General features: G+C 44.3%; 2 protein-coding genes across 4 annotated transcripts in view; both read left to right on the top strand.

The window, feature by feature from the left end:
- The first annotated feature begins 5222 nt into the window (after nucleotides 1–5222).
- On the top strand, nucleotides 5223–19579 carry LOC139533932 (cohesin subunit SA-2-like). 2 transcript variants are annotated; one of them, XM_071332463.1, is made up of 34 exons: nucleotides 5223–5416; nucleotides 6858–6976; nucleotides 7138–7216; nucleotides 7348–7503; nucleotides 7623–7719; nucleotides 8282–8358; nucleotides 8464–8668; nucleotides 8892–9043; nucleotides 9449–9522; nucleotides 10074–10197; nucleotides 10362–10460; nucleotides 10562–10641; nucleotides 10788–10895; nucleotides 11068–11176; nucleotides 11526–11643; nucleotides 11729–11832; nucleotides 12318–12410; nucleotides 12567–12656; nucleotides 12796–12999; nucleotides 13294–13364; nucleotides 13481–13568; nucleotides 13680–13760; nucleotides 13926–14018; nucleotides 14200–14374; nucleotides 14643–14782; nucleotides 14877–14978; nucleotides 15092–15240; nucleotides 15425–15553; nucleotides 15686–15894; nucleotides 16565–16790; nucleotides 17175–17285; nucleotides 17408–17534; nucleotides 17638–17715; nucleotides 17945–19579. In XM_071332463.1, the coding sequence occupies exons 2-34, from the start codon at nucleotides 6933–6935 to the stop codon at nucleotides 17966–17968; spliced, it is 3816 nt and encodes a 1271-aa protein (XP_071188564.1). In that variant the 5' UTR covers nucleotides 5223–5416; nucleotides 6858–6932; the 3' UTR covers nucleotides 17969–19579. The 2 variants fall into 2 exon arrangements, with proteins under 2 accessions (XP_071188564.1, XP_071188558.1); XM_071332457.1 differs by having other exon boundaries at nucleotides 16562–16790.
- A 621-nt stretch (nucleotides 19580–20200) lies between these two features.
- LOC139533904 (THO complex subunit 2-like) overlaps nucleotides 20201–22766 on the top strand; it is a 73422-nt gene continuing 70856 nt past the window's right edge. For both annotated transcript variants that reach the window (XM_071332390.1, XM_071332397.1), the window contains exons 1-2: nucleotides 20201–20348; nucleotides 22676–22728. In XM_071332390.1, coding sequence (XP_071188491.1) covers nucleotides 20284–20348; nucleotides 22676–22728 — 118 coding nt within the window. In that variant the 5' untranslated portion in view covers nucleotides 20201–20283. The remainder of the gene's footprint in view (nucleotides 20349–22675; nucleotides 22729–22766) is intronic.

Raw genomic sequence — 22766 nt, 5'->3', positions numbered from 1 at the left:
TACGGTAGACCATTCCATTTTTGTGTATTGGTGTCTCTGAGGGGTCTTTGGCCTGGTTTGCTAACTACCTCTCTCAAAGAGTGCAGTGTATAAAATCAGAAGATCTGCTGTCTCAGCCACTGTCTGTCACCAAGGGAGTACCCCAAGGCTCAATCCTAGGCCCCACGCTCTTCTCAATTTACATCAACAACATAGCTCAGGCAGTAGGAAGCGCTCTCATCCATTTATATGCAGATGATACAGTCTTATACTCAGCTGGCCCCTCCCCGGATTTTGTGGTAAATGCTCTACAATAAAGCTTTCTTAGTGTCCAACAAGCTTTCTCTACCCTTAACCTTGTTCTGAACACCTCCAAAACAAAGGTCATGTGGTTTGGTAAGAAGAATGCCCTTCTTCCCACAGGTGTTATTACTACCTCTGAGGATTTACAGCTTGAGGTAGTCACCTCATACAAGTACTTGGGAGTATGGCTAGACGATGCACTGTCCTTCTCTCAGCACATATCGAAGCTGCAGGCTAAAGTTAAATCTAGACTTGGTTTCCTCTATCGTAATCGCTCCTCTTTCACCCCAGCTGCCAAACTAACCCTGATTCAGATGACCATCCTACCCATACTAGATTACGGAGACATCATTTATAGATCGGCAGGTAAGGGTGCTCTCGTGTGGCTAGATGTTCTTTACCATTCAGCCATCAGATTTGCCACCAATGCTCCTTATAGGACACATTCCTGCACTCTATACTCCTCTGTGATGAGATTCGAACATGCAACCTTCGGGTTGCTAGACGTTCCCGACCAACCACCCTATAAGTAACCTTCTGTCTTATGTAACCATACCAATTGTAACGTATTGTAGCGACCCGCACAGACAGCTGTGTGCTATGCTATTAGTTGGTTGTGTTGTACTTACCAGTACCCAGTGTTCGTGGGGGAATTCCTGGAATGTTCTGATGCCGGGCATCTTGGTGGTTGGTGGAGTAGCGTGGGGGATGGAGCATTGCAAGTTAAGACCATGTTTAACCATTGTTCTCTCTCTTATTTCTGGTCTTCACCAGAGAATGTCACGGTTGTTTTATAGCGTATCTTTCATTTATTTGGCGTGGGCTACGGCCAAACAGTAGCCTGTGTGGAGTTGGGTTAATAAACCATAAATTCGTAAACTCAAACCTCTGTCTGGACAATTGTTCCTTTATGACCTAGCCAGGTCCTTACATTGGTGTCAGAAGTAAAAACGTAGATAAGTTAGCCAGCTAGGTAACTGACGAAGTGGCTAGCTAATGTACGTGAGTACGGGGGTTGAAAATGCTTCAAGGGAATCAGAAAGTGAAGGTGGAGGTAGGGGACGATTATGGCCAAGGAGGAGCTTGTGCATGGACGTCGGAGCATCTGGCTGAGGAGATCGCCAATGCATCGGAGCACAGATGCCAATTGAGGGAGACCGCTAGAATGATGGCGGCTGAAGCAGGCATGAGTGCTTCGTCGACTGTGCTTCGCACGGATACTTGTGGGCAGACCAAAGGGGTCACGTCAACGCTGCGGGACAAGGAATCTGGGGCTCAGGGTGTAAACAAACATGGCGGCGCCCAGTTCCCGATTGTGTCTGTATCTGTTAAGACCCCGAAGTACTCCGGTAAGGCGTATTGGGAAGCTTTTCATGCTCAGTTTGAACTGTTAGTACATTTTGGGGGGTGGTCGAATGAAGATAGGGCACTGCAGTTGGCTTTGTGCCTCAGGAATTATTCTCTGTCCTGTTTGATACTGATTAGCCCCGAGGACAGACGTGATTATGGGACTTTAGTGGGAGCACTGAGGAGGCACTTTGGACAGTGTGTACAGCCCGGGCTGGTGCGCTCCGAACTGAGTGATAGACGTAGGATGCCTGGAGAGCCACTACGGGTGCAAGCTAATGACATTGAGAGCCTCTCTCGGCGGGCATATGCTCACATGCCCCCTCCGTGGAGAGCGAACTAGTACGGGACCAGTTCATACAGGCGCTCTCTCCTACGGAGCTGCGCATACAGACCCAGCTGGCTCATCCTGAGTCATTGCAGATAGCCTTGGAGATGGCTTTGGAGAGGGAGCTCGTGTGGGCTGGGGCTTCGGTGGGGGTGCAGGGAGACAGACCCACTGTGCGGACTGGGGGGCAGAGCAGCCCAGAGCCGGAAAAGCCTGCATGGGTGGCTGAAATGACTGAACTCATTCGTGCTGTGTCGCTACAGGCGGCACGAAACACACACCCTGGTCCCAAGGTCTGCTGGAGGTGTGGCCAGCCAGGCCATCTGCACCGGGATTGCACCATGTTCCCCAGAGCTCAGGGAAACGGCTCGGGGTCCGCATAGACGGGGCAGTGCAGACCCCTGGCTCTCTTTCCCAACCAACACCATCTTCAGGAGGAGCCCATCGACGCGGACAGGGGAGCAAGGCTTCACGTCTCCCAGAAGTAGACGAGGGCAAGCGGATGGAGCCTGTTGTTGTGGTGGGCCGGACCTGTGTTAGGGACTTTTGTCATGTCCCTGTCACTGTGAAGGGGGTGCCCTGCTCTGCCCTGGTGGACACTGGATCAACAGTAACCCTGGTGAGGCCGGATATTGTGCCAGGTTGGACTTAGTTTGAGCCCACAACTGTGCAGCTCTGCACAGTCATAGGTGAGCTGGCACCCATGAAAGGGAAGGGTATAATGACTCTGGCAGTAGGGGGCAGGACTGTGCGTCATTCTGTGTGGGTGGCGGCTGTGCGGGACCCTTGTATCCTGGGGTTGGACTTTCTTAGGAGCACAGGCTGCCAGTTAGACCTAAATGGGGCTTCCAGAGAGGGCTGGCAGTCACTATGCCCCCCTAATATCACATTCACACAACCCAACAACCCCTTTACTCAAACAGTTAAAGCAGCAGAGACTCATGGCTGCCCTCCCCCCATCTGTGTGTGACTTTTCCACAGCCCCTTTGTCACCTACGGCTGTGTGTTACATTCCCCCAGCTACCTCCATGACACATCCCTCTGTGAGCCTGGGCTGCGCCCCCCCCCCGCCCCCCAGCCCAGCTACTCCAGATGGGAGAAGAGAGGACACTGTCTGCAGTGAGGGAAATATGGGGGAGGAACTGTGTTGGTCTTGACCCCGAGCAGCAGGAACAGTTGTGGCAGTTGCTGTTTTAATTCAGAGACAGCTTTGCACTGAGTGAGGAAGAGGTGGGTCAGACTCATCTGGTGCAGCATGAGATCGACACACGTGATGCTCGGCCCATCAAGATGCGTCTCCGCCGTAGCCCGCTGGCACGCCAGGAGGCGGCAGACAAGGCTGTTTTGGAGATGCAGCGGGCAGACTTTGTCGAGCCCTCAGACAGCCCCTGGGCAGTGCCAGTCGTCATGGTTCCTAAGAAGGGGGGCAAGCTGAGGTTCTGTACGGACTACAGGTGGCTGAATGAGGTAACCAGGAAGGACTCATACCCCATACCACGTATCGATGAGTCGCTGGACCTGGTTAGGGGGTCTCTCCTCACTAGACCTCCGCAGTGGCTACTGGCTGGCATGTGCCCCTCTCCCCAGAGGCCAGAGACAAAACTGCGTTCTCCACTTACAGAGGACACTGGCAGTTCAAGGTCCTGTGCTTCGGCCTGTGCAACGCTCCAGCTACTTTTGAGTGTTTGATGGACAGGGTGCTGGATAGCATCCCCCGACAGCAGTGTCTGGTATACCTCGACGACATCCTGACCCATGGCAGCCCCTTCCAATTAGCCCTGGGGGCGCTACGGCATGTGCTGGAGAGGGTGGCTGCCGCAGGCCTGAAGCTCCACCCCGAGAAGTGCCACTTCATGAGGAGAGAGGTGTCCTTCTTGGGTCATCGAGTGAGGAAGGAGGGTATCAGCACCATGGAGGACAAGGTGGGGGCTGTCCGAGACTGGGCCACCCCCACCGACCAGCATCAGCTGAAGAGCTTCCTGGGCCTGGCCATGTACTACAGGAGGTTTGTACGGGGCTTCTCAAACGTCGCTGCTCCCCTGAACCGCCTGCTGATGAAGGACAAGACCTTCACTTGGACAGTGGAATGCGAGAAGGCCTTCAACACCCTCAAACGTGCACTGATCGAGGCCCACGTGCTCGCCCCCCCTGAACTCACCTTGCCCTTTATTCTGGACACAGATGCAAGCAATGTAAGTATGGGTGGGGTGCTGGCCCAGGTGGGGACTGGACACTTTGGGGTCACAAAAACACTCCGCCGCCTCCATCAGGGCTTTTACTGGGGGCAACACAGAGGGATGTGGAGGACTTTTGGCACCGCTGTGACAACTGTACAACGAGAAAGGGCCCTCCAGGCTGCTCTCATGCTCAGCTCCAACAGTTCCCAGTTGGGGCTCCCATGGAGAGGGTGGGAGTGGGTGTAGTTGGGCCGTTCTCCACCACAGACAGTGGAAACCGCTGGGTGCTCATGGCCATGGACTATTTCACAAAATGGCCCGAGGCCTATGCTCTGCCTGACCAGGAGGCAGAGACCATCGTTGACACCCTGACAGCGGGGATGTTCAGCAGATTTGGAGCTGCGGTGTCCACCCACAGCGACCAAGGCAGAAACTTTGATTCCAGTGTGTTCGCCACCATGTGTGAGAGGCTGGGTATGCACAAGAACCGCACTACTCCTCTCCATCCTCAAAGTGATGGCCTTGTGGAGTGCTTCAACAAAATGCTTGGACAGCAGCTGGCCATTGTCTCTGCCAAACACCAGCGTGACTGGGGCAAGCACCTGCCTATGGTCCTCGTGGCATGCCGTTCCGAGGGAATGGAGCATTGCAAGTTAAGACCATGTTTAGCCATTGTTCTCTCTCTAATGTCTGGTCTTCATAAGATAATGTCAAGGTTGTTTTATAGGGAATCTTTCATTTATTTGGCGTGGGCTACGGCCAAACAGTAGCCTGTGTGGAGTTGGCTTAATAAACCTGTAAATTCGTAAACTCAAACCTCTGTCTGGACAATTGTTCCTTTATGATCTTAGCCAGGTCATTACAATATTATACAAATTTGAGTGACACGTATTTACTATGTTACGTCTAGTCTATGAGACCAGGCTAAATGTGTATGTTTCTCAGTATTTTGTATCATCAACAACAGTCTGTGTTATGTCCATGTCCTATTAGTTTTGTATGAAAATGATTTTCGGGCAAGTGTACTGTTCAATTTGACCGACAGGTGGTGCGCCATCGACGACACGAATCCATCGACAACAAACTGAGCCATGCTAGCTAGCTAGCTAGCAGAGAAAAATAATAGCCATAGCTCAGGAATCAGATTAACCAAATCTACATTTAAGAGAGTGGTAAATAGCCAATTATATATTTAAAAATTAATAAACGTTCCAGCGAGACAATTTCAGAAACATCTGGATTATTTTGATGGTTGATTACAGTATTTGAGTCAAACAACGAGGTAAGCTGTAAAATGGCGGATAACAATCTGGGAGCTAACGTTAGCTGTGTTGCTAGTAATGTTGAATAAACTAGCAAGTTATTAGCTATATGTAGCTAGGACAATTCATGTTAGCTAGATACAATAAGGAACTGGGATTTTAAGTAGCGGTTTTGTCGCAAATTAACTAGCTAGCAGTTAACTTAATCATCAAACCATATTGACGTGTCCCTTGACTGTAACGTTATATATTAGCACGCTAGTACATGGTAGCTAAGTTATTTAGCTAGTTAGCTCTTTCACCATGATGTGTGCAGCGACTTTGCCTGATTTAAGTCGGAATCGTTACCTAAATCGTCTTGCGATCACCATAACACATAATGCGTGTGTTTGTTTATAGTTAACCCGTCTCTTAGTTAACCATAAGATAGTTAACTACAGTAATGGTAGCCAGCTAGCTGGCAACGATGGAGGACATCAAACATTGTTTACGCGGAAGAGGATTGTACCCTATCAAGAATAGCTTGTTTTTGGCGTAACGTTAGCTATGTTGAAAATATGTGTAGCTAACTGAATGACATTTATTGTTCTTACATGTCGTTAGAGTTGCATACTTCTTGGTTTTGTTTAACTGTTTTACAGTTACATTTACTACATTGTCTGACAGCCGCAGAATGCATAGCTACATTACTAGCCAACCTTCCATTCGCCGACATCAATCAATGAACAAAGATGGAGTAGTTTAAGAACGTCTGTTGCGGCCCTGGAGTAACGTTAGGCGTCATAATGTAGGGATTTTTTTGTTGTTGTTTGAAGTCGACGAGGTGTTATTTAGTTCGTGATTCTCATTTGTAAAGACGTTTGCTGACGCAGCTTTCCGAATGGCCCAACATTAGCTATCTCGTTTAGCTAGCTTTCTCGTGAATAATTGTTGCTGGCTTCATAACTGATTTCCCCCCTATTTCCATTTGTAAAGTCTGCTGTTGTCTTCTGGTTCTACGTCCAGTGTCATGTTATTCTATTTTCCCAGGTAACAGTAGCAAGCTACATCTGGAAGGTGTATTCATTCGTCTGTTGCAAAACGTTTTCTAACGGAAACCGTTTACTAAAGGAACCTAACGGACACAAATGAAAAGGAAAGGGACCTACCTGCAGTTGTCCAATAAAAACCTATCGTTTTCGTTGCAAATAATTTTCTGTTTGGCGTGAACGTATCCCGTTGCAAAACGGTTAGCAACAGACCAAACGTTTTGCAACGGAATCAGACTAATGAATACATCTCTTCAGCAGTCAATTGTAAACTGCCGAGTGTGCAAACGAAATTGGTTATCCTCACTTCTTATTTATACTGCTAATCCATGATACTTGTTACACATCAACCTACACACACGTTAATTTATACATAGGCATAATACCATCTTTGTCCTTTTGAAAGATTTACCTTTCTTTTCATATGTTCTAGGTTGTATTAGTCTACATTTTGGTGGGTCCTGAGAAGTCAATACTTACTAGAGTGGGTCCAGAAAATGTTAAAGAAATGATAGCAGCACAAGAGTTGCACACAGAGTTTCAGTTTCCTCAGTAAGTATAACTTGATGTGTAAAGTAACATGCAAATTGTATTACCTTATTTTTTTGCAAACTGTGAAGATACAGAGGACATACACTTTGTATTGCAGAGATAGACCTTCAAACTAGTTCTGTGTGTATTGTTACAATAACTTATTTTTGTTTTCTGAACAGAGAGACCGATACACAGTTATCCTCTGACACAGACCTTGAGGACCCTGATGTCAAGAATGCAAAGCTTGGGAAAGGAAAGGTGAGACTTGCTTGTAAAATCCTCTATCAGCACAAGACATCCATAATTAAATGGATATGGTGACCTACTACTTTACATTAGTGCACACACAATGTACACTACCACTTAGACGGTATTCCTGTCTGTTGTAGGGTGGAAGGAAGGGGAAGAAAACCCCTGGAGAGAAGGGGAAGGGTGGTGGAGCAAAGGGTACTGGCCTTGGCGGGTTGAATGGCCACCACCAGGAGAATGGGATGGAGAGCATGACCCTGTTCGAGGTGGTGAAGATGGGGAAGAGTGCCACACAGGTTGGTTCAAACTATTTTAATTAGAAGGATAGGGTAATAAAGTAGTCATTCTCAATGCATGTTGTTGATAGTACTATTTTCATATTTAAGTGATGGCTAATTGGTGTTTTTTCTTTTAGTCCATCGTTGATGACTGGATTGAGTCTTACAAGAATGATCGAGACATTGCACTCCTGGACTTGATCAACTTTTTCATCCAGTGCTCCGGTTGTAAAGGTAGGCTCCCAGAGTGTATTGAATAGAATTGTTGAATAGAATACAATCTGCTGTGAAGGCTCCCAGAGTGTATTGAATAGAATTGTTGAATAGAATACAATCTGCTGTGAAGGCTCCCAGAGTGTATTGAATAGAATTGTTGAATAGAATACAATCTGCTGTGAATGCTCCCAGAGTGTATTGAATAGAATTGTTGAATAGAATACAATCTGCTGTGAAGGCTCCCAGAGTGTATTGAATAGAATTGTTGAATAGAATACAATCTGCTGTGAATGCTCCCAGAGTGTATTGAATAGAATTGTTGAATAGAATACAATCTGCTGTGAAGGCTCCCAGAGTGTATTGAATAGAATTGTTGAATAGAATACAATCTGCTGTGAAGGCTCCCAGAGTGTATTGAATAGAATTGTTGAATAGAATACAATTTGCTGTGAATGCTCCCAGAGTGTATTGAATAGAATACGATCTGCTGTGAAGGACTTTTCTAAATCATTTTGCATCCATTACTTGTGATGATTAAACAAGCTAAGATTTTTTGTTCTTATTTTTTGTTTTGCTACAGGTGCTGTCAGTGCAGAGATGTTCAGACACATGCAAAACTCTGAGATCATCAGGAAGATGACAGAGGAATTTGACGAGGTACTTTCTGATTGTACACTTACTGTACATCGTTATTTATGCCTCTCTGTCTATAGCGTATATTTAAACATTATTCCCGCTTTCTTTCTCTCTGTTATCAAATAGGACAGTGGGGACTACCCGTTAACCATGGCAGGGCCACTGTGGAAGAAGTTCAAGTCGAGCTTCTGTGAGTTTATCGGGGTGCTGGTGCGACAGTGTCAGTACAGCATCATCTATGACGAGTACATGATGGACACAGTCATCTCGCTGCTCACGGGCCTGTCTGACTCGCAGGTCCGAGCCTTCAGACACACCAGCACACTGGCAGGTCAGTACTAACACAATAGAGACTCTGGGCAGTTGAGGGAAGACTGTAGTTAAACCACTGTTAAACTACTAGCTTGATGTATTTTAGTGCTATCTTTTATAAGGGCTACACTGTGTGTCTATATGTAGGCCTATTGAATATACCTTGATTTGATGGCAGGTCTGCATAAATAGTGCCTTATTAATTAGTAGATGTCACTCAAGTGAGTCCTTGTCTCTACCAGCCATGAAATTGATGACAGCCTTGGTGAACGTGGCTCTGAACCTGAGCATCAACATGGACAACACTCAGAGGCAGTATGAGGCAGAGAGGAACAAGGTCATGGCCAAGAGGGCCAATGATAGGCTAGAGCTCCTGTTACAGAAGCGTAAAGAGGTGAGTGGGTTCTTCTGGTGTCTCTCAACCGTTTCTTCCCTACGGCTGTTGTAGGGAGGGGTAACCTTACCTGGTCCTAACAATTCAAAACTGACCATTTAGAAATTACATTTTTGAAAAGGAAAAGGCACAGCGCTCGCTCACCATTTTAAAACATAATTTTATTTAAACAACTAAAAGCTTGATAACCAATTTCTGATGAAGGCCATCGATGAAGTCCGAAACGTCAAACTTTTAATAGTTGTTTAAGTAAAATATGATTTTAATGGTGAGTGAGCGTTGCGCCTTTTCAATTATAATTTAGTTTTTTGGCTGCACCTTGACTCGCGTTCGTTGTGCGCCCTCCACTTCTTTCCATTAGATATGTAAAAAGCATTTTCAATTTGAAATGTCTCCTCTTTTCAGCTTCAAGAAAATCAAGACGAAATTGAAAACATGATGAATGCGATTTTTAAAGGAGTGTTTGTTCACAGATATCGGTATGTATTGCAACTTGTCATCTTTCTACGTACAGAACAATTTATTAAATTACAACTGTAATGGATTATGTGTTATATATTTTTATTCTGTATTGTTTTAGGGTGGGTATTATGAAGGGTATTTTTGTAGTAGATCTTTAAAGAGGGGTCTAAAAAGAGAACAGTGGGTGCATTCACTTGATGTCAGAGAGTTTGATCATTGTGTGAAAACCAACTTCAGGTACTGACATTGAGCGAGACTTCAGATACATGGAAGGCTAACAGCAGTTCTGAGATGTGCAGGCTGGTCTTTCACTGAGCTGTTCCAAGGCTTTGGGGTGCCCTCTTGTGTTAAACAACAGGCAGCAACGGTTGCTAAGGCAGAACAGCTCATCATGGCACACCATGATGCACTGATATCTGATCTAAGTAGAACTGCCTCTGGCTGTACCACTTAAGCCTTTCTAATGAAATCAATGTTTACTGCCCTACCGTAAGATATCAAATAATTGATTTGATCATTGAGCGTAATGGGGGCTGTGAATAAGTCTGGACATTTCTCTGTTTATCAGCGATGCCATAGCTGAGGTCCGGGCAATCTGCATTGAGGAGATTGGGGTATGGATGAAGATGTACAGCGATGCTTTTCTCAATGACAGTTATCTGAAGTATGTTGGATGGACCATGCATGACAAGGTGAGCCATGCAATATGTCAAATCACATTTGTGGGAGTTGTAAAGCATGTTGCGGGTAGTCATTTACTGTGTGTTTCAACAGTAGGTATATTATCAGAGTTGAAAAGCTACAGCATTGAGGTTTGAACGTTGTGGTTTGAACATTGTCCTCCCTGTGATTGCAGCAAGGAGAAGTGCGTCTCAGGTGTCTGACTGCGCTCCAGGGCTTGTACTATAACCGGGAGCTCAACACTCGACTGGAACTTTTCACCAGCCGCTTCAAGGTAGGTCAGACGCTCCCCCATCACACCACTGACTGGGAAATCCTGTACATAACATACACACATCATGGTTGGCCAGATGTTGACTTTACTGTCATTGACAGGACCGCATTGTGTCGATGGCTCTGGATAAGGAGTATGATGTTGCAGTGCAAGCCATAAAACTTCTGACTCTTGTCTTGCAGTGAGTAACCTTGTCTACAAATGTCTATAATTGCTCATCCTTCATAACGTTAGCCCACGTATTAGTGTCCAGCCCTCCATGCACTCCTGACCCTTCGCCGATGACGATGAGACCTTACAGACCTGTGTGTTGTTGTCACCTTGCAGTAGCAGTGATGAGGTCCTGACAGCAGAGGACTGTGAGAGTGTCTACCATCTGGTCTACTCTGCCCATCGACCTGTGGCTGTGGCTGCAGGAGAATTCCTCTATAAGAAGTAGGTCTCACACAGGCTCTCTAAAGCTGTGGTGGAAGCTGAAAAATACTCCTATGAAATTGTGATTAAAGCCCTATTTGGGTTGGTAATGCCTTAAGGCTGAGAAACAGATATATATTTTTGGAATTATCCAGCTGCATTTAACCTTACCTCAATGTTGCCATGTCCATAGGCTCTTCAGCCATCGAGGTCCAGAGGAGGAAGGGATGCCCAGGAGGGGCAGGCAGAGCCTCAACGGGAACCTCATCAAGACCACCGTCTTCTTCTTCCTGGAGAGTGAGGTGTGTTCAGGCTCCATGAAGAGTCTGTCTGTTTGAAGTGACCTACTTGGGGCACAAATCAAAATCACATTTTAAATTGTTATGTTTCGTAAACAACATGTGTAGACTAACTGTGAAATGATTACTTACGGGCCCTTTCCCAACAATAAGAGTTAATGATAACAAAAATAGAGATACAGTAGTGACTCGACAAATAAATACACAGTGAATAACATGGCTATATACAGGGAGCACCAGTATCATGCCAATGTGCAGGGGTACGAGGTAGTTGAAGTAGCTATGTACATATAGGTAGGGGTAAAGTGACTAGTGACGTGTTTCAGTTGTGATAACCTCTGAACGTTTGCAGCTCCATGAGCACGGGGCCTACCTGGTGGACAGCCTGTGGGAGTGTGCAGGGGAGCTGCTCAAAGACTGGGAGAGCATGATCAGCCTGCTGCTGGATGAGCCCATGCCAGGGGAGGAAGGTAAGGAGGAGCAACACACACACACACACACACACACACAAACACACACACACAGTCATGTCTCAACATGTTTTGTCCTGTCCAGCCCTGACAGACCACCAGGAGACTGCCCTGATCGAGATCATGCTGTGTGCCATCCGCCAGGCCTGTGAGTGCCACCCTCCAGTGGGCAGAGGCACTGGGAAGAGGGTGAGTGCTGCTTGGCATTTTCCAATGTAAGCCTCTCAGCGGTCAACTCCAGTACTAGTGAGCTCTCAAGGCTTTATTCTCAGAAGGCATGTTTGAACATTCACTCAGATATGAGGTTTTATAAAAACCTTTCATACAACATTATTGTAATGTGAGCTCAGGTGGGCCGTTGCGCTTTAGCAAACAAAGGAAAGGAGGGGTGTTCAATGACAAAAATCACGAGAATGGCTTACCAAGAAAAACTTCCAAAAGTACTAATTTGAGGTTAAAAGGAGATGGAGCACTCAACAAAAAAAGCCAGAGATTGATTACTTTTTGCTCACTTTAATCCATTGTACAGGATGCTAACAGGTGACTGACGGTTCTGCCTTTTTTGTTGAGTGCTCTAACTCCTTTTTACCTTAAATTAGTCCTTTTGGAAGTTTTTCTAGGTATGCCATTCTCATGATTGTGATGTGATTGTGCTCTTCTGAAAATCCTCCTAGGTCCTGACAGCGAAAGAAAAGAAAACCCAGCTGGATGACCGGACGAGAATCACGGAGATCTTTGCTGTGGCGTTGCCTCTGTTGTTGGCCAAGGTCAGTTATCAAGTTGTGTACATGACTGTCACTTTTTATAGTCTGTACACAGCTTCTATATAGAACTCAACCCCTGGGACTGCCAGAATGATGCAGTATTACTCAATGCTAGGTCTCTTGTTGTAGCTCCCCTCACCCTCCATCTTATCCTCACAGTACTCCGTTGATGCTGAGAAGGTGACCAACTTACTGCAGCTACCGCAGTTCTTTGACCTGGAAATCTACACCACTGGTCGATTGGAAAAGGTTTGTGAATCATCTGATATTCCTGGACCGTAACTAATCCTACCGCACCTTAGATTGTTAACAGTCAATTATTCACATGGCCATTGTGGCAGAATATAGTTTGAGACCTCACATCCCTTTGTCCTCTGTTTGTGTGCAGCACTTGGAGTCGTTGCTGCGTCAGATCAGGGAGGTGGTGGAGAAGCACACAGAGACTGACGTGCTGGAGGCGTGCTCCATGACCTACCACGCTCTCTGCAACGAGGAGTTCACCATCTTCAACAGGGTGGACATCGCCAGGTCCCAGCTACTGGACGAGTTGGTGGACAAGTTCAACAGACTCCTGGAGGACTTCCTGCTGGAGGTGGGCACAGATGCATAGAGATACATAAAATGTCTATTGTATTCTATTTAATTCTATGTTTAGCTGGCTGAGTGGCTAAGAGACTGAGCAGTCTGTCTGTCAGATTGAGAACTTCTATGGCAGATTTGGCAAAGCATAAGGACATTGCCTGTCTTTAATCTTTGTAGATTATTTGTCAAAGAAAAATGAGTATTCTAGGGTAGTACTCAGATTCGTGTTAATTGAAACTGGGACTGTAAATTGAGTGATACAAGGCTATGTAGGATTTCACAACCTAGTTATCTGTTGTTTCAGGGTGAGGAACCAGATGAGGATGATGCCTACCAGGTCCTGTCCACACTAAAGAGGATCACTGCGTTCCACAAGTAAGGCCTTGAGCAAGATTAAACAAGTAATGTGTAATCCAAACATTTGCCAATGAACGGTAGATAAATCATAACTCCTTATCTGACTAGATTCTGTGTTTCTCTCTCCTCTTCAGTGCACATGACCTCTCTAAATGGGACCTGTTCACCAGCAACTATAAGCTACTAAACACAGGACTTCAGAATGGAGATATGCCTGAGCAGGTACCTAAACCATAACCCTGTTATCCCCTCAAACCCACCTACCCCTGAAATGTTTGACATTCATCTCCACTGTTTACTATCACTTACCTTGTAATACTCTCTTTTTCCCAGATTGTAATTCATGCGATGCAGTGCACACACTACATCATTCTGTGGCACCTAGCCAAGGTCTCAGAGGGCAGCTCCACAAAGGTACACACACACTGTTGTTATCAGTGACTAATGACTCCAGTGTCTACCAATGGTTGTGACTATACACCCCTGTGTGGCGGAGTTACAAGTTGTGTCTGTAAAATGAATGTGGTTTACTGAGTAAATAGTGAGTAGTGAATACTGAGAAAATCTGTTGGTTTCCAGGGGAACATGGTCACCCTGAGGAAGCAGATGAGGGCCTTCTGTCTGATGTGTCAACGCTACCTCACCAGTGTCAACACCACTGTCAAAGAGCAGGTGGGTTGTCCTACGTCATGTCAGTCTGTTCCCTGACTGTGTAGCTGTGTGTTCACTGTTAAGTGAGTGCTGAGGAGTTGCTGCTCTGTTGTATTTTCCTGGATTACTGTAAAGCACTGTGTGACAGCTGTTGACGTGGACGGGTGTTGTGTGATTGATTGATTGATTGACTGTGTTCCAGGCCTTCACCATCCTGTGTGACGCCCTGATGATCTTCAGCCACCAGATCGTGTCGTCGGGCCGGGAGCAGCTGGAGGCTCTGATCTACACGCCAGACTCCCCCCTACAGGCCGAGCTGCTCAACTTCATCCTGGACCACGTCTTTATCGACCAGGACGATGACAACAACAGCACAGGTCAGACACAGCCCACTGGCAGACAGTAACAACACAGGCCAGACAGAGCCCCCCCCCCCCCACACACACACAGCACAGGCTAAATATCCACACAGCCCACCTGGCAGCTAGTCACAACACGAGACGGCTGAGAATGGCTTTTAATGTGAATAGTGCACACACAAGTTAAAAAAACAGAGCTGTTTCTGAGTTAGAGTGAACACATTATATGGAGACAGGAATGGTAAAGTTTTGCAAGCGGTTACCTCAGTGTTCTTAATTTTATCAGATGGGCAGCAAGATGATGAAGCCAGTAAAATCGAGGCTTTACACAAGAGACGTAACCTGCTGGCAGCGTACTGCAAACTGATAATTTACAATGTAGTGGAGATGAACACTGGAGCTGATATCTTCAAGCAGTACATGAGGGTATGTCTGGCCTCCAACCATATTTAGACCTTTTAAAAGAAAAATGTTATGTTGTGCTATTCCTAATCAATGAAATGTGTGTTTTTCTCTCTAGTACTACAATGACTATGGAGATATCATCAAGGAAACGATGAGTAAAACAAGACAAATTGACAAGATCCAGTGTGCCAAAACCCTTATTCTGAGTTTGCAGCAGGTAAGAGCTATGGTGAAATTAACATTCAGTTAAAGTATTGTCTTCATTTTGTGACAATGTGAGTGGTTTTGATGATTTGTTTTTTAAAAGTTGCAACACTTTTGTCTTTTTAGCTTTTCAATGAGATGTTATCTGACCTCGGCTGCAACTTTGACCGCTCGTCGTCGTCCTTCTGCGGCATTAAAGAACTGGCCCGACGTTTCTCGTTGACCTTTGGCCTGGATCAGCTGAAGACCAGAGAGGCTATCGCCATGTTACACAAGTAAGCCTGCAGCAAATGTGAAACTCATCCCCTGTGTAGGAATCAATACGTAAAGGTTTAACAGCTCTGCAGGCATGCTTCTATTTGAGGCTTCTCAACCTCCCAGAACTGTTAAAGTATTTACAGCTCAATACTTCAATCCATTCCTTCCTAAAGATTTTGTCTTGTGCTACACTTGCTGCAGGGATGGAATCGAGTTTGCCTTCAAGGAGCCCAGTCCCCAGGGAGAGGGAAACCCTCCTCTCAACCTTGCCTTCCTGGACATTCTCAGCGAGTTTTCCTCCAAACTTCTCCGTCAGGACAAGAAGACTGTGTAAGTCAGAGGAAACTGTTATACTTAGTCCTATGTGCAGTCAATTCATTAGTGACTGTATTGTCCTTAGCCAGACAGACCACAGCTACACTAGATCATGGATGATGATTTGTGGTCCTCTGTCCCCTGCAGTCACCTCTACCTGGAGCGGTTCATGACCTTCCAGATGGCCCTGCAGCGAGAGGACTGCTGGCTGCCCCTCATCTCCTACAGGAACTCCCTGCAGGCCGGAGGGGACGACGACACCATGTCTGTCATCAGCGGGTACAGCAGCCGAAGTTCCAGCATCAGGACCAAGAAGGCCAAGCCAGCCAGCACCGGAAAGAGGAAACTGCCTGAAGGTGAGGGGCCGACACCGAGCCACAGAACAGCATGGGCGACATACTGTGACACGCTGGTGTTAAACCTGAAAGCTCAATGTTTAGTGTTATGATATACACTGAATTATACAAAACATTACGAACACCTTCCTAATATTGAGTTGCATTCCCTTTTGCCCTCAGAACAGTCTCAATTTGTCGGAGCATGGACTACAAGGTGTCGAAAGCATTCCACAGGGCTGCTGACCCATGTTAACTCCAATGTTTCCAACAATGCTTTCACCCTCTGAATGGCACACACACAATCCATATCTCAATTGTCTCAAGTCTTAAAAATCCTTATTTTACCTGTCTCCTCCCCTTCATCTACACTGATTTGAAGTGGATTTAACAGGTGATATCAATAAGGGATCATAGCTTTCACCTGATCAGTCTATGACATGTAAAAAGCAGGTGTTCCTAATGTTTTGTACACTGTGTACACAACAAATTGTGTTCCAGAATATGCCACCTGCTTTGTGCGATTAGATTTTCACTTGGGGAAATAACTTGCCGAATGAAGATTAGACATTAATGAATTGTTTGCTAGATGTTATCTGACGTTGGCTTTATAACAAGCCAATACGCTAAGATGTCTCTACCTGAGCAGTGAGTGGTCTGCAACCCTATGAAACCCTTGCTATTGCAGCAGAGGAGAGTAGCAGCTGCAGCACAGACGCAGTGTGGATGAACCAGGAGCAGAACGTGCAGACGCCAGTGATGATGCCCTCGCCACATCTAACCTCCACTGTGCTGAGGGACCCCAAGAAAATGAGGCCAGAGGAGAGCTACATGGGTGTCTATGCTATGACATCAGAGCAGCAGCACCAACAGCTGTCCCCCCAACAGCACCACCATCAGACCCCCATGGACTACAAGTACGGAACACCTTTTTATGGCTCAACACCTTTTGATTTTCATGAGTATCTTTGGCCATCCATTGTAGGGCGGCAGACAGCCTAGTGGTTAAGAGCGTTGGCCCAGTAAATGAAAACTTGCTGGTTCGAATCCCCGAGCCGACTAGGTGAAAAATCTGTCAATGCGTCCTTGAGCAAGGCACTTAACCCTAATTGCTCCTGTAAGTCGCTCTGGATAAGAGCGTCTGCTAAAGAACTAAAATGTAAAAATCTATGATGTAATGTTACTTAGCTATGTATGCAATGTTATCACAATGAATGATATCTTCAATGAAACTGCTGTAGTTCGCCTCTTGTTTGAATAAGTATGACTGTCTGTATTAATGTGTCTGACTCTGTTTTCAGTACCCAGGTGACCTGGATGCTAGCCCAGAGACAGCAGGCAGAGGCCCGGCAGCAGCAGGAGCGAGCCAGCATGCAGTATGCGAAGATGAGGAGCCACATGCAGAATGCAATGTAAGACTGCACTTCTCTTCCAGGCCACAGTGGTGTTTCAACCCCAGTGTAGTACTTACTGTCATTTGCTGCCACATGTGTAATGTATATAGTAATTTGTGGCCATGTCTTTGACCATCTAGTCGCCGCGGTTCAGGACTCATGGAGGATGATGAGGAGCCAATAGTAGAGGATGTAATGATGTCATCAGAGGACCGTTTGGAAGATCTCAACGAGGGCATGGATTTCGACACTATGGATATCGATCTGGTAAAATACACTCATAAAGATGTTTATTTTCTCACAAGTTGTGCATTTATGAATATTACTGCCTTGGTGTCTCTTCTTTCTTACTTTGCTGTTTATTGTTTAGCCACCATCTAAAAATCGCAGAGAGAGATCAGAGCTGAAGCCTGACTACTTTGATCCTTCTTCGATCATGGATGATTCGGTGGGTATTGGTTTGTTATTGAGAGTACAGTGATATCTACTTTGTTAAATATCACGTACAACAAACGATATGATCAACAATAACAGTGGCAGTGCCGACGTGAAGTCCAGATACCTAGTTGATGTCTTTGGTATGCATATGGAAAGGCTATACTCATATTCTCTCATTATTTTCCATATTATACAGCAAGTAACTAAACATTTAAATGCAGTATTTTCTTTCTTTTTAGGTCCTCAATGTTTCAATGTTCTAAGCTGATTATGGTAGATCTGCGTGAAGAGGACACTGTGTTGTTACCGAAAATGTTTTGATAACAAGAAGTATTCTCTGTAGAGAATTGTTTTAAAAGAAGCTCATGGGACTATTTGCTTATGAGGCATCAATGGTTGCACATTCGTCATCATGTTTGAAGTTCACTTTTATTTTGTCGATCAATGGGCATGTTTTTGTCTCATGTAAATACATCGTTGCTGACATACTTTTAAAATATAAAATCTGGCATGACATGTAGCCATATATTAAAACATATACAGTAGGAGAAAATGTGAAACGTCTTCATATTGTTGGAAGGCCTTACCGCAAATATGAAATACAGGGTTCTCAGAATTCTCTCTGTCATTATTTTTAGAGGTTTGTCTGTCCTGCTTTTATAACTTATAGAATACTTTGATTTATAGGTATTTTGTAATGACAATCAGATGTAAATCAGTACTTTATAATCATGTTAATACTCATATAGAGTACAGAAATGAATCTTTGTAATGGAATTTCTGGTGTGTAATAATGGATGTGGCCTGCAGTTTTTCTTTTTTCCAATGTTATAGGTGAGACCTCTTGGTGAACTGATAATGCCCAAATGCCATTTGACCCATTGACAAGCTTAGTTTAAATTCTGAATCACTTTTAAAGGTTTGATGATTTTGAATGCTGTGTGGCTTTTGAAGAGTGGTACAAAAGTATAGTGTGCAGAGGGTTTGTATAAAAGAGTGGTCAAAATATTCTCTGTTGTACCACTGTGTTATGTCTGTAAGAGAGCTTGTTATAGAATGTTTCTAAAATACCACATTTAAGAGTTTGGGTTAGCTATTATGGTATCATAATATATAATTATATATTATACAACTATAAAAATGTGTAATATATTGTGAATCGGTGCTCATTTTATATTTGCTCAGTTTTAGTTAATTTGAAGTCTAATTTAGGAAAAGGTTCAATAGAATGTAAACTGGTTTAAATTAACCTCCTAACTAATGTGCAGTTATGCATAAGAATTTACCTTTGAATTTGTATTTATATTTAAATGGTAAATGTTTTGTTTGTCTTTTCTAAGGATTTTTGTTTTAATAACTTTTCTTTACCTCTATGTACTTTGGTTTGCAGATTCCCAACAAGCTTTTCTGGAGGAATAAAATTGTAATCATGAATATTGTAAATTATAGTTTTATACAGCCACAACAGCTTAAAACACAGCCTCTCCATTTTCAAAAGCTAAAATATTATATCTAAATACAAAACTACAAACCGGAGAATTGTATATTTTTCATTATTTACATTGTAGCAATGTTAGACAAATTTAAAAAATAATTTGAATGCATAGTTGTTTTGCTTAAATTTTATGTAGGCTTCATACTGTCGTTTTGATATTTACCTTTCTGTTGTCCTTGCATTGAACTGCTGAACGTGTGTGCATATGTCTAAATGTGTATGCATACACATACATATATTATATATATATTCAAATGTATATGAAACTTTTAAAAATCTATTTACAAAGTCCACTGTTCCATTTATGGTTTGTATTTATGTCTCGAGACCAGTAACTTTTTGAACAAAATAAACCCCTGCAATTGTGTGATGATTTCAATGAAGTGTTACCAGTATTTAGTAGGCCTATTACACTGAAATGAAATGTCTACGGGACAGAGTGCAGTATAGTCACTGGTTGTGTGACTAGTTTGAATCACCTGTGTCAGGGGTTGCTACAATGGTGTCATTAATGGGATGGTGATCACTAAGGGGTGAATGTGGGTCTTTTTAAAGAATAAGCCAGCCAAAGAAGCCACTGTTACAGTAATGGGGTTGTGGATAATGTGTTGTGAGAATTCTATGTATGCACAAACGCCCACACACAAATCATCACAAGAGACATGACAGGCAATAGGATAAATTGACAAGTGGTTACGTAAACTGAAGTTTACCGTTAAATGCTTTGTGCTCACCTCTGCCATGAATTTGCCTGAATACTGTTCATAAACTGAAATTGAGAGGCTCCTAGCATCACATGACCATCATGTACTGAACACATGCTCTGACGACTTGAAGTGATAGAAACGCTTAAGCAAGCATAAAACCCAGTGGATCTGTACAACATAGTTGATTATCTTTACACGAATCTACATATAATCTTACACGTTAATTATTGTAGCGTTGTAATTTTAGGCTTCCAACATTTATTTGTGGTAAACTGACTGGAAGACCTCAAATTGACTCGGCGTCCCACGATGCACTAGTTTTCATTATTGTGCATTCAGCTAAACATCCGGGCTATGTGTGGTATTGTGGGGGAAGATGGCGACACGTATCATCTCTGCTGATTGGATCAAAAACTGGGAAAAATCTGGAAAACACGAGTTGTAAGTTGTATTATATTGTTAAATTGTAAAGACGAATGTCTTGGTATTTCGTTTTCCATTAGGGTTGTTGAGCGATGCAACCGGTTCCAATAGTTATCCTGTACAAGACCGGGCTAACTCGCGACGTGAATTAGCCAACCTAGCGTGCTAACTATTTCATAATAGCAAGATAAAGTTGGCTACAGTTCAATAATGTTGTTTGAAGTAATAATTTGGTAAAGCATTTGTACAATCAATGTACTGCAACACTGGCCCGGGCCATTAGATGCTAACTAGCAAGCTAACTAACTTTTGAGTCCGTCTGTCCTCCGAGGCAGCTAGCTAGTTAGCTTAGCCCTGAAAGCCAGTGCAGTGGACTAACAAGTCAGCTATTATTGATGCAGGCTAGCCTGATGGTTGACCCTGTGCGTTCTAACTAATGTTAGTAGCTACCTACTATAGTTAGCTACCTATATACCTATCTATTTGGCAAGTTGACTTAGTGACCAGTGAGTTCGCTAACTAATACTAGTATTGCATGCATGTGCATCACAACATGCGGTTTTCGCTCACATGCACTACATGGCCAACAGAATGTGGACATCGCTTCAAACTTGTCGATTCGGCTGTTTCAGCCACACCCGTTGCTGACAGATGTATAAAATCGAGCACACAGCCATGCAATCTCCATAGACAAACATTGGCAGTAGAATGGCCTTACTGAAGAGCTCATTGACTTTCAAAAGTCAGTTACTCAAATTTCTGCCCTGCTAGAGCTGCCCTGGTCAACTGGAAGTGCTGATGTTGTGAAGTGGAAACGTCGAGGATCAACAACGGCACAGCCGCGAGTGGTAGGCCACAACAGCTCAGAATGGGTCCGCCGAGCGCTGAAGCTTGTAAAAAATTGTCTGTCCTCGGTTGCAACACTCACAACAGAGTTCCAAACTGCCTCTGGAAGCAATGTCAGCCCAATAACTGTTTGTCGGGAGCTTTATGAAATGGGTTTTCATGGCTGCACACAAGCCTAAGATCACCATGCACAATGCCAAGAGTTGGCTGGAGTGGTGTGAAGCTCGCCGTCATAAGGATTCTGGAGCAATGGAAATGCTTTCTCTGGAGTGATGAATCAAACTTCACTATCTGGCAGTCCAATAGACGAATCTGGGTTTGGCGGATGCCAGGAGAATGCTAGCTGAATGTCCGAATGTGTAGTGCCAACTGTAAAGTTTGGTGGAGGAGGAATAATGGTCTGGGGCTGTTTTCTATGGTTCGGACTAGGCCCCTTAGTTCCAGTGAAGGGAAATCTTAATACTACAGCATACAATGACGTTCTAGATGATTCTGTGCTTCCAACTTTGTGGCAACAGTTTGGGAATGCCCTTTCCTTTTTCAGCATGGTACTGCCCCCGTGCACAATTCGAGGTCCATAGAGAAATGGATTGTTGAGATCGGTGTAGAATAACTTGTCAGGAATCTGTCCAGGCCAGTCCTCGACTCCATCAAACACCGTTAAAATGAATTGGAACGCAGACTGCAAGCGAGGCCTAATCGCCCAACGTCAGTGACTGACCTCACGTATGCTCTTGTGGCTGAATGGAAGGAAGTCCCTGCAGCAATGTTCCATCATCTAGTGGAAAGCCTTCCCAGAAGAGTGGAGGCTGTTTATAGCAGCAAAGGGGGGACCAACTCTATATTAATGGCCATGATTTTAGAATATGTTCGACGAGCAGGGGTCGTTCCTAGCAAGCTAATGGTACCACCACCTGACTCTTGCTACACGAAAACATTAGCTAGGTAGTTAACGTTAGCCACTTTGTTTAGAATAGCCATGCATGTATTGTCCTGTGTTTTATTTTTACTTAGCTGCCTGGGAACCATGCATTATCACAGTCTAGACATTTTCTATCAGGGACTAGTTAGCTACCCTAATAATTACCATAACTAGGCAGCTAGTGTTAACGTTAGCTAGCTAGAATTGAAAACATGTCGTCACCTGAATTTGGTAGTATGGCGGTGATTTATGCTGATTAAATAATTGTCAACAGTTGGCATTGATAAGAATTTAGTCATCAAGCTCTAGTAACTGGACGTTACAGTTTTGGACTATGTTTTAAAGTGTCATAGCAAAAATGCTCAGAATGGTGTACTCAAACAAAGTTACAGTATAATATGCAGCGTTAATATTGGGGGTTGACATCAGGCTGATTTTGCATGTCTGCAACACGTACTGTACAAATTATGTACACATACTACTAACTGTTCAGGGATCATTTGGAAAACTATTTACAAGTCACTGAAAATAAACTAGATAATATATAGTAAATAATCACCTTTCCCCTCCTTTTCAGTGTACAACTATGTAAGAATCTTGCATACAAAACAAATGACAGCACAATAAAAGGTAAGCTCAAAAATGAAAGTACCCATCTGTGCTCTTTG

This window comes from Salvelinus alpinus, chromosome 1 (genome assembly GCF_045679555.1).
Source record: "Salvelinus alpinus chromosome 1, SLU_Salpinus.1, whole genome shotgun sequence".
Classification (NCBI taxonomy): domain Eukaryota; kingdom Metazoa; phylum Chordata; class Actinopteri; order Salmoniformes; family Salmonidae; genus Salvelinus; species Salvelinus alpinus.
The sequence above is the reverse complement of the archived record's forward strand: the minus strand, read 5'-3'. Positions and strand labels throughout refer to the sequence as shown.

Coding starts and splice junctions, on each gene's coding strand:
- LOC139533932 (XM_071332457.1), top strand. CDS start 6,933: ATGATAGCAGCACAAGAGTTGCACACAGAGTTTCAGTTTCCTCA. Junction 6,977..7,137: donor ACAGAGTTTCAGTTTCCTCA/GTAAGTATAACT, acceptor TTTTCTGAACAG/AGAGACCGATACACAGTTAT. Junction 14,019..14,199: donor ACACCACTGTCAAAGAGCAG/GTGGGTTGTCCT, acceptor ACTGTGTTCCAG/GCCTTCACCATCCTGTGTGA.